Genomic DNA, 12033 nt, shown 5'->3' on the forward strand with positions numbered 1-12033 from the left:
GCAACTGAACCTGGATTACTGACTCCATTCATTAAGAGGGGAAGTAAAATTGAAGGATTTAGGCATGATGTGGTCCCTGGAGTAGAAACCAGAGCTCAGTAAGCCTAGCCTAATTCCGTAGCAAAGCCCTGGGCATTTTGCAGACATAATACAGCCAGCTAGATATGCTGTAAACTTCTGAGATAAATTCCACATGAGTATTTTACTGAACCAATATGGAAACCAATTAGCACAATATTCACTGACAGTAAACTAAATTAATGTTGCATCCATTCTTATATGCTCTGTAGCTATATGCTGTCAGTATAGGACTGCACTATGAACCCATTTAAAAAAGGTCGGAATAGTATCTTCTGGAAAAAAATACAGCTGCAAAAGGAGATAAAGGATAGTGGGAAAATGCTAAATATAGGGAACTATGACTACAAGGTCTGGAAGAAGAGGTTTTAGGACATACAGCCATGGAAAAGTTCTGCTACTCACTTCTTTGCTCTGAGCTGTACTCTTAAATAGGAATAGTCAAGATGTTTTTCCACAGCTGATATATCATCTTATATGGTAAGACTCATTCTACAAAAAGGTTGTTTCTTCCTTCTGTCCCAAACAAGACTACCCCTAAGATCCAAGCTACAGAGTTATGCAAACAATTTTGTTTTCCACTGCCAGTCCTGCTCCTGAGCTCATTTGTTGCATTAGCGATGTCTTCCTCTAATAAAGCATTGCTTTTTCTTTTCCTTGTAGCTCTGTGAAACACCTACCTGCTTAAGTGGGATCAATGAATGAGGCTACAAAAGTGGTATTATCTTGCACGTGCTGATATCAAATGAGTTAATAAAAAACCCAACAATCAAAATATGAACAACATTTTTCTCTTAATAAAGAAAAAAATATTCAGATGCTGTTTGCAGTCCACAAATAAAATACATGGCTTTTATGCTGCATTTTTGCTTGTGTATGCACATTATGTGAACTATATGACAAGCCAAATTAGATCTTGCTCCAAGAAACCAGAGATGGGCCTCTCACTACCTTGGTGAAGGCAGCTATCTAAGTACAGTGCAGAAGGTTCAAAAGGCAGCCATAATAAGAAATGCTTAGATTGTTTGAGAAAAATATCTTTAGATGTGTTTTAATTTGGTGGTGCCAGCTAAACATAGTTCACAGAATGGTCAAATGCTTCATAAGGATGAATACTTGGCAAACTTTTGGCAAAAGTTACAAGTTCCTTATAAGCAAATAAAAACCTGAACTCTGCATCACCAGGCCAAATCTACACCAGAAGAAGGGCAAAAAGCCTCAAGACAGCCTCAACTGATCCCATAAGAGCTAGGTAGGCAGTCTTAAATTCCCTAAATCCTGAGATTTTATATGGCTCTGCAGAAGCTTACACACACACACTTGCATTCAGCAAGGCAGCATGTCAAGCAAGGTCAGCCCTAGCTGCTGTTGAATAAACTCTGCTGACTTATTTCCAAAGCCATTAGGAATTTTTTCTGACTTTCATTGCTCATCCAAATAGGTTTCCCTTTTGTCCTCTATCTGCTATATAAAGTACTTTCCATATGAAGGCACTTTGGCAACATAATTTATGGAATAGACCATTATTTTTCCACATGAAACTTTTGATCACAGATGGATATGTGAGTTATTAACAGCACAGAGGCTAAAGTTTCAGGTCTTTTTACTCCTTGCCAGTGAAATCAATACTAAAGTTGGAAACTTATGGTGTAACAGGAAAAATCTTGCTGAGAATTACAGACTATTTCCAGGGTTTTATTTTGAAAAGCCTTACAAATAGGCTGCTTTATTGGAGGCATTTCTTTTCCTGTTTACCTTTATTGTTTGTGGTCCAAATTATCCTTTGTCTCTGCAGCTGCATTTGGTAGGAAGATTTGGGGCAACCCTCAGCCTAGCTTTTGCAGAAGTGTCCAAGTTTTAGCTGTACAGACTAAACTGAAGAACAGCCCCATGGCACCTGCATGGGTCTGGGCTGTGCTCAGAAAAGCAAAACTGACACTGTATTTTCAGCTGACTCAGCACTTGGAGGCTTGTCCTCATTAGTGACTTCAGATGTCATTTTGGATTTGATTCTGAATTCCTTGGGTAATGGAGCCAGAAATTCAGTTCAGCAGCACCAGCAAATAAAACCCTGCTACAGACAGGCTTTAGCCCGTGTATATTAAGATTTTACCAAAAGCAAACCTTGGCTTAAGGCAGCATTCAGAGTTAGTTTTGGCATCTGTAAGGAATACATTATGTTATAAGTGATCATAAATGGGCTTTGAATGACTTGCTGGAGAATTGCAATGGCCCCAGAGGCTTTTGGTCCTAACAACGGAGCAGGTGGGCACCAGACCATGTGATGCTTTACCCACAGCATGTCTCAGTGGCCCTGGCTAACAAGATGCTTCAGAGCGGGCCCTGCTCCCTGCCAGTATCCTGTGCAGCACAAAATTAGGCTACACATTGTCTGTCTGACTAGAATCTCACATACAAAATAACACATGAAAGGAGAGCAAAATCAGATAAATGAATTTGAAATAATCACAGTAATAGCAAATGGGATGGTGACAATGCCAAAAGGCCAATAAAAAAATCTGTATTGCACTTAACAGGTTCTGAGGAGCCAACATTGGTGAGAAATCACTCCCATTTCCGTGCCATTTTCCGTGTCAAGGTGTATAGGTTAGCTTCCCAGCACTGCCTCAGAGCTCCACTTAACGTGTAATGGAAGGAGGAAAACCCAGGGCTCGCAGAAGGGCAGATGTGCTGCTTTGTGTCTATCATGCAGGTTTTCCTGAAGGCAATGAGAATGGAGGATCTGGCACTGAGATTTCCCCCGACATAGTGGGTGGCAAAAGCAAAGTGTCGGTCTGTAACATGTGAGAGACAGCCCAAATTCTCACTGTTATCCTCAGATTGCAGGACAGGAAGAGATCTTCAGTAAATGCAGTGTAATACAAGCAGAGCTCCACTAACTCCTCAAGAACTTATTCATAGTAGCTTAGCTTAGCAGGAAGATGCAAAGACCTACAGATCCAAAGCCTGTGCTCTGCTCTTCCAGGCTGGCAAGTTTGTGGTGAAAGGGCTTGTTTCTCTGTTGTAATGGGTTCCTCCTGCTACGCGTTTTTTCTTTTTTTGGGTGTATTACATCCATCTCTGCTCTGAAAGAAAGCCTTCTTTCATGGACCTGAATATTTGGGTGCCAATAAAACTTCTGTGACAGGTGGTTGGCCATTGATAGTCACGTGTGTGTAGGATCCGTGTGAGGTCCTTTCTGAGACTCTGAATCCCACAAGTGGTTATGGTAATTCTTCTGCTTATTAATATTTATGAGCAGAGGAAGAGGTCACCAGAGCTGCTGTTTGCATGGCGTGAGGGTTGGCAGCTGATTTCCCTGAAAGGTCAAAGCTAGTGTTGGTAGCGAGTAATGACAGGCTGATTTTACTGATTTATCTGTGTTTCCTTATATCTGCATCATCGTTATATCTTCATTCATCCTTAAGTAAGGTGTAAAAATAGTCTAAAATGCAGTGACAGCTTCGGGTCACTTTTCTATTTATTGTAGCATAAATGTAGTAACAGAAACATCAGTGTTACAGTAGATAGGATAGTTTAAGAGCATAGGTAAAGCAAGATTTAGCAGCAGAGGTAATAACTCTTTAAGTAGACTGGCTGGTGTATCTGTACAAGTCAGACAAGACCTCAGACACCCAGAGCCTTCTTCAGAGACTGTCGCAAGAAGGCTTGCATACCCCATCTCTCTTTATTAGGGCATTTAAAATGCCTTGTTAGATACAATAGTTCCAGATCAAAGGTGACATATTCTGACTTCAAATTACAATCAGGGTTTCTATTCATTATTAACAGAGCTGCAATAAAATTAGAACCAGACTCAAGAAAAAAGTATTAGTGTTTTGACACAAGCTCATTTAGGTCAGGGCAGAAATGAAATCTGCATCCAGCTGTAGCATGGGCTGTTCTGCTGCCAAATGGGAACAAAATGCTTTAAATATGTCTCATGTGCATTTGATTTATAACAATCCACTCACAGGATTTTTCACACTTTATATGATTTACATAAAAGCAGTGACATAATAAGAAAGTATAATATTTTTCTTGGGATTTTTTGCCTACCCCATAAAATACTCACTTGCTTCAAATAATCTATAGGAATTTATGGTTATAAAAAAAGGACCAGTGGGAGTTTGCTTGGGGAAGGATTGAATGGAAAATTGAGAGGAAATTGGCCACAAATAAATATTAAATAACTATTTTTCTTTCCAGTATATGGTGCAACCAAAAGAAAAATACTCACAAAAATATCAGTATGTGGAATCAAAAAAGTATTGATCAAAAAAATATTGATCCAAGAGGGAAGAGTGTCACATACGAGGTTGCATTCATCCAGTTAGATGAAGAATCTTCCAATGTGATACAGAAGGAATTTGGGAATTGGAATACCCTTACATTCAACCTGTATCCTGTTTTTCTCGTTTCTCCCTGACTCTGCATGTGCGCTTCCTAAGTCCATCCACATCTGCCTTGTCATTATACTCTTGTTCCACTGAACTCGAATACTTGTTAGGCTATTTTTAAATGTATTGATGGGCAGGTACTGCACTTAAGACCTAGGCTGTATGTACAGTCCAGCCAGGATGCCGGTCCAGTTAAAGTCATAAGGCAAATCATGGAGGTGTTTTTCTCCTTATCTCACAGGGGTTTGACTGAAGCTGTGTAATAGATGTCAATTTATTTAGCAATGATTATTAGCTCTACTCCTCACTATTATCATTGTAAATTGTACTAATGTTGTTAATGTTAGCCACAAAGATTATTTTGCAGGTGATGAGGACTGTGAAAACTTTTTTCTCTGAAAAAAAGAGAATTATAGATACAGACTCATGCCAAAGGTCTGCTTTAATTTTGGGGGCTATGCAAAAGATTGTAATCTGACATAAATGTGTGCAACTCCTTTGAAGTCTTTGCTCTACAGCAGGGTAGTATTCATCCCAAACTTCTGGGTGTGTTCAGGCTGTAGCGTCACCAAGTTTAGATTAATTGCATACTTGCTCATTTTACAAGCACTGCTGCAAAGCCCTCCAAAAATTGCAAATATTTTCGAAAAGACCTTTCACAGCTGTGCCTAAAAGCCTAAAATTATACTGTGCTACTATGTGAGATGCTAAACACAGCTTCACAGTGTAGCAAAATGGCATGGAAGTGTTCTGCTTTGAGGAATGTTCAGTGATGAACTTGGCATTCCTGCAGTGTGGTTGCTTTCATCTATCACGTGGTAGACCACTAGCCAAAGCTGCTTCATTTAATCCCATCATTCAAGCACTCTTAGAATAGCAGAAATGCTGTGCTGTAGATTTTACTCCTCTGCTTTGTTACACAGTTTTCTGCTTCTTTGTTCCATACCTTGAAAATATCTGTCTTTAGCATAATAAATTTTGCTGGTATTTGGTACATTTTAAAAAAATATTGCTGATTTTATTTTGTTACCATCACTGAAAGCAGAGCTAATCAAATAGTGAGTGATACTTCAGAAATGTAGGTTTGTATTTAACTTTAAAAATCTGGTTGTAAAACCAAACAAAAATAAAGCCTTTGGCATCAGGTATCAGCAATATGATAAGCCAGTTGTATCCTGGGCAGCATAAAAGGAAGCGTGGCCAGCAGGTCAAGGGAGATGATTCTCCCCCTCTAACTCTGCTCTTGTGAGACCCCACCTGGAGTGCTGTGTCCAGGTCTGGGTCCACAGTACAAGAAGACATGGACTTGTTGGAGAGGGTACAGAGAAGGGCCACAAAGATGATTGAAGGGCTGGAATGCCTCTGCTATGAAGAAAGGCTGAGAAATTCTGGTTTGTTCACCCTGGAGAAGAGAAGGCTTGGGGTAGATGTTATTGTGGCCTTTCAGTACTCAAAGAGGGCTTGTAAGAAAGATGGAGAAAGACTTTTTTACCAGGGCCCGTAGTGACAGGACAAGGAACAACATTTTAAACTGAAAGAGGGTAGATTTATATTAAATATAATGAAGAAGTTCTTTACGAGAGAGGTGAGACCCTGGAACAGGTTGTCCAGAAGCTGTGGATGCCCCATCATTGGAAGTGGTCAAGGTCAGGTTGGATGGGACTTTAAGCAACCTGATCTGGTGAAAGGTGTCCCTACTAATGCAAGGGGCTTGGACTAGATGATCTTTAAAGGTCCCTTCCAACCCAAACCATTCTATGATACTTTCAAGGGTGCTGAGAGCCTGCCTTTTTTATAGTTTCTTCAGACCTCCACAAAGAAGTGTTGCTCTGCTGCCCTTTTTTGAATCTTGCCCCTGACACCCTCCTTTCTGACTAAATTTGACCCCTTGTTGGCATGTTGCAAATGGCTGTGCAGGGAAGGTTGTCCCACCTTCTGGGTAACCTGATGGAAATTTTAATTGAAGCTCTGTTCGGCTTAGTGTTACAGCTGTAGAAATTGGGAGAGCGCCAAAGAGATGTCATTACAAAGTAGGATACTGTGCTCATCCTCAAATGATCTTCAGAACTAATCCCAAGGTGTCAGTGGTATTACTATGATAGCTGAAGCAGGAGGAATATCTTAGCACGTAATGAGCTATGCTACATTTATGAAAAAAGAACAATATTCTAGTTTTTAAAAAGACAGAGATGTCATATGTAAGTATTATAAGCAACAGAGGGTGAAGAATAACTACAGTCATGGAAAAATACTGGGCTTTAGCAATGTGCTTATGATTAATCACTACATAACAGGTGTTCTAAAATTGAAATGCACAAAGCACATTATATTATCTTAACATCAAGCAAGGATGTTGTTGGATTTATGGAAAAAAGATAAATATAGAAACAGGAATCAGGGCAGCACCTAAAACCTGCTTGGGAACTTCAGCAAATGAAACAAAATTTGGGATCATTGTAAACTGTATTAAATCCCCATAATGATCATTCTTAAGCTTCAGTGATCCCAAGAACTATCAGTATGTTATCTATAGTTCTTGTTTATTGTAATAAGCATCCTCTCAGGAAAACTGTCACAGCACCCTCCAAACTAGCTGGCTACAACAAGGTCTTTTACCATCTCATACCAGCACACCCTTCATGCCAGTCCCTCTACTGCCTTTTCCTAGTCACTCCTCATCCAGGTGCACGCTCTCTCTCGCTTTTTTCCTCACTGCTTGTTCCTTGGCTGCTCCCTCTTCCCTGGCTGCCCAACCCCTTAACAGAACCAGCCACAGCTGCACCTTATCTACATCGGCCAACCCACCGTCCCTGAAGCCAGCCCGCAGCTGTATATTAGCAATGCTAATTAACCCAGCTTCATTCCTCTACAGAAAACTTCATGCATACCTTGAAACATCTGCAATGAAAAGCCGTCTAAAATACCTACACATAAAACATTTGGAAAGATTGGAATTTATTGTTCCTCCATCTGCAGCGGTAAAAAACATGAATTCTACTTTAGAAGTGTGTAGCTGAACACTAATTTGCTGACCTGCTTCATACTGTGGCCCTACAGAGTGGCTGCGGAGGTGGCACAAGTCAGGTGGTAGGTAATAAGTACCCAGAAGGAGGTGAGGAGTAACACCTTTCACAGGTACTGTCATGAAAGCTGATGGGTGGTTGAGTCATGGCGTACGTGCTTGGGAGCCGGCTCATTTCTGATTTCTCTCCCTGTGTTCCTGGTACCACTGCTCCAGTGCAACTGCACTCTCCATGAGGCTGCTTTGGGCTGTCCAGCCTCCCTTCAGCTGCAAGCAAGCTGTCCATGGGCAGTAGCATCAGCTGGTGTAAAAAAGTTCTAGGACAAAAGACCCAAAACCCAGGACACTTCAGTATACTGCGTTGTACATCCCAGCTTGCCTGTCATGTCACACCTGCACCTGGAATTGCTGGAGATGGGGACAGAGCTGTGCAGATGCTGATCTGTTCTTCCATCTGGAGGCTGACAGGGTCCATCTCTTGAGGCTCCCTGTTATGTGAGTCTTTCTGGCTCCGTGTTGTTTCTGCCCAGCCCACTGATCCACACTTTTTTACCTGCATGAACTTTCTCATTTCAATGTGATCATCACCCTTGATCCAATACTGATGCTAACGCAAGTATGCTGTAGTGTTATGGACCATTCTTATGGTTAAAGTAGAGAAAAGCCAAATCTTAGTCAAGAGCTTGGATTTAACAATACTTGGATTGTTAAAATATTGTTGTTCAGCAACTGTTGACGTTGTCATTGGAAAAGACTCCTGTGAAAGGGAAGAAAAAAAGAGATGCTGAATTTTATGTAGCATGTCAGCTATTCCTGTGGTTAGAGCTGACTAGAAAAAGAAAGACTAGAAATACCAAGACTATATAAGATTTAGTATGGGAGATAGTTCTTAGGCATTTAATTGTATGTGGTATCGTATGGCACAGTCATCACAGTTAACAGAAGGGAAAATAATGCATTAAATATTTTACAGATGGCTTTTTTTAAAATTAGGAGAGATGGGAGCAAGAAACATTTTAAATAGCTCTTTCAGTACATAATAACAAATGTTCAAAAAATCTCACAAGGGTGAGATTTACCTGCAGCTACAGCTATAACCCAACGTAGTGCTGCAAGCACTCCCAGCACAAAGTACCAAAAAAGTAGCTGTATCACAGGAAACTTCAATTGCTATTGATTTTACTTACGCTTTCTAGGTCACTTTATTGTGTTGACCTCTGTGCCATTTCTGGAAAGTAACGTGTACCTTAAAACTGTTGACAGTTTATAAGGCAAAGTCTGTCCTTTGCCTGCTTTTTACCTGATCCCTGTAGACATGGCAGAAGCGATGAGGCTAGCAAGAAGGACGGAGGCACCCGCCAGGCTGGCTGTGCAGCACACTGCAGGATGCTTTACAGTTTGGTGTGTAACTGTGTGAACACCATATTCTCGCTTGTGTGTCTGCTCATTGCACAGCTGACTAAGACTCATTGTTTATATATTCATTAATCATTTTGGTAATGCAGTGAATAGTCTGGAGAAGATACAATTTCACGCATTTTCCTCTGATCTATCTGTCTCCAGTTTTTGTTTCAATTGAGTTGTCTACCACTGCTGATCAAATACAAATCTGTGGCCAACAGCATAATTTACATATTGTCTGTGTGCCATTTGCCTGTCTCCTTACCTCTGGCACACCAGAATGGTTCTGGCAAAGTTCAGATAGTGATAAGGCTTCTTATTAGAGGCAAATCCTCTGAGCCCTGTTTTCTCTCAGTTTGGGTTTTATGTAATCTCTGTGACACTTGACTGCAACACTCCCATTTGGATTTGGTAGGAGATTACATCCACGTGTTACATTGAAGTGGAAGTGTCACACACATTTCGAGATTACCTATTTCTGCTTTGGATGAGGACAGTTACAACTGATTTCATATTTTCCTTCCCCTCTGAAAACAGGTGACCTTCCAGACCATTTAAAGATGAGGAAAGCTGTCACAGTGCTGTTGCAGAGATAAACGTTACACAAGTGATTGTGTTGCTCACTACATGTCAAGCAGACTAAGCATCCAAGTCTGTGTGCCTTTTTCCCATTAAATTTCTGGGTTTCATATATGTAGGGTGTTCACAGGATTGTTTGCCCGGGTAGAAAACACCTCACTCTTAGGTTTTAAGCTGTATGAAAAAGAAAGGTGTGTGAGTGCCTACTGTCTTACCATGGCTGAAGGTGATCTGTAGGCGTGGTGGTGCTCAGCCCATGCACCACTAGTGGTCCCTGAGATATCAAAAGGCACTGTCATTGACAAAAGCCATGTTTCTCACTCTAGTGCACAAGTCCCTTTTTTATAAAATTAAAAATGATGGCTTAATGCAAAGAGCTTTTCTTGCTTTTAACTCCCACAACTATGAAGCAATATGATGATACGTGGCGGCCCCTGGTTACTTTTCCCAGAAAGGCCAAATGGATATTGATTTAGGAAAAAGATAGGAAACCAAAAAGCTGCTGAACTACTTCCCCCCAAGCCTGTGGGGTGGTGTCCATGCTCTGCCTCTCTGTAGAGGAATTCTAGAGGAATGAAGTCAGGTTAATTGTCATTGACAATATACAGCTGTGGGCTGGCTTCAGGGGCGGTGGGTTGGCGGATGTGGATAAGGTGCAGCTGGGGCTGGTTCCTGCTAAGTAGTTAAATAGCTCTAAGGGTATGGCAGAGGAGCTCTGGGTGAAGAGAGATTTGGAGGAAGTAGAGTGAGTCCTCTGGATATAGGAGAGGCCCTGGGAGAAGAAGGGGGCCTGGATGAGGAGAGGTTGGCTGGAAGAGGAGCCCGGAGAAAGGAGAATCCAGATGCAGCAGAGGCAAGAAGCAGGGTGGGATGGCCTGAAGAAACAGCACAGTCAGTAGATGAACTGTTGAAACCTTGTGTGGGATTGGTGGCTGTGCTGGGGCAAGGCGTGGGAGCTACTTATTGAAGTTAACCTGGTATGGGGTGGTAAAAGCCTTGTTGTAGCTGGCTAGTCTTGAGAGTGCTGCAATACCTGTCCACTACTTTGTGCAGCTGAAGCAGTTGTTCTCAATGGCCTGAGGGTTACACGGTGTGTCTATGTGCAGCCTGGCCAAGCTAGCCACAGTGGGGAGTGGCTGATCCTGCAGTGGCAGTCCCAGTTTCTCTCTTTTCCTGCCACGCTTGCTCACCTGGGTGGAGGTTACCCAACCTCTGACTTTCTCTTGCCCCTTAAATACACCTTTAACTGCCATTATGTTTATCTGCAAATTGGATCTTCCTGGGGTTTTTAGGTTATTTTAAAAATACCAAAAATCTTCATGGGTCTGCAGCCATATGTGTAGGTTAGAACAGCTGAATCAGGACAATCAAGGTAGCCTCAGGTGGTAAAGGCAGAGAGCTTAACCCAGATCTGGTGGTGGTGGTACAGTAACATGGAGCTGGACCCTGCATCAGCTGAACTCACCACCAGAGGTCCATAGAGGAGACCAAATTAAAAGCATACAAGCCTTCAGTGAAGCCTAACATGTGCGTGTACCTCCAGTCTTGTGTACGCCCAGAGTCTGCTTCAAGTCTGAAAAGATGCTCATACACAAAGACAAGGAATTTTAACAGATATAAAAGTCTAACACTGCTTTTGTTTTTGTTGTTTAATTCCCAAAAGGGTCAGCTACAACGTGTCTCTCCAGGAAGACTCCACAATGAGAAAAACAACCCACAGTTGCTTCTTACTGATAATCCTTCTAACTGTAAGTATGAGAAAACTGAACTGCTCATGACACCTACCAAATTTAAACTTGTGATGATATTCAGAAAAATGAGTAGTTATATTTGTTGTACTGCACAGGTGAAGAATGAGTTCCCTTACTGGTACATTTCAAAATAAGGTTAATAAAGCTTCTAAGTAAAATATATCATAAAAATTTGAACTTGATACCATTGTTTCTTGGTGAGACATAACATCAAGCCTGAAGAAGGTAATGTATGTGATTTTTCATTTCTCTTTTTACAAGCTACAAGGTATCAGTGATATGGAAACTTAGGTGTTTTAAAACTTCCTTAATGTTGTTGTGTGACTTAAAATGACTTAAACAGTAAAAATCCACAATTACTTATAGGTACTCTGCTATTAGCAAAGCAACTGAAATGGAAAATAACAGTATAAAGTTTAGATAGTAATTTCAAATGCTATTTTCAACTGTTTAATATCAATATTACAGTTATTGCAATGTATGTGACATGGCTGAGTAGCTGATATTCTAAATATGTAGTAAATTCATTTCTGACTAAATACCTTACATGTAAGTTGGATGCTTCCTCTGTTCTCTACTTGTGAAACCTCAATTATTAGCAATTATCATAAAATTGTAGACTTTACAGGTAGTCAGAAATGAGACTACTGCCCAGAGCCTCAGTTACAGAACAGTCAAGCTCTGTTTCCTTGACACTTTCCAGAACACTGCTGTTAGATCAAATACAAAATATTTGGCATCAAGCACTTTTCCAAAAATTTCCCCACCTGTAGCTGGTAGAAAACATTCATTTTTTTTACAT

General features: G+C 40.9%; 1 protein-coding gene across 1 annotated transcript in view; it reads left to right on the plus strand.

Moving 5' to 3' along the window:
- Positions 1-11180: 11180 nt before the first annotated feature.
- Positions 11181-12033, plus strand: part of CALCR (calcitonin receptor) — a 77928-nt gene continuing 77075 nt past the window's right edge. Inside the window, exon 1 of the mRNA XM_056338706.1 lies at positions 11181-11228. Within this exon, the coding sequence (XP_056194681.1) occupies positions 11181-11228 (48 nt within the window). The remainder of the gene's footprint in view (positions 11229-12033) is intronic.

The sequence above is a fragment of the Falco biarmicus genome, chromosome 4 (assembly GCF_023638135.1).
Source record: "Falco biarmicus isolate bFalBia1 chromosome 4, bFalBia1.pri, whole genome shotgun sequence".
In the NCBI taxonomy this organism is placed as follows: domain Eukaryota; kingdom Metazoa; phylum Chordata; class Aves; order Falconiformes; family Falconidae; genus Falco; species Falco biarmicus.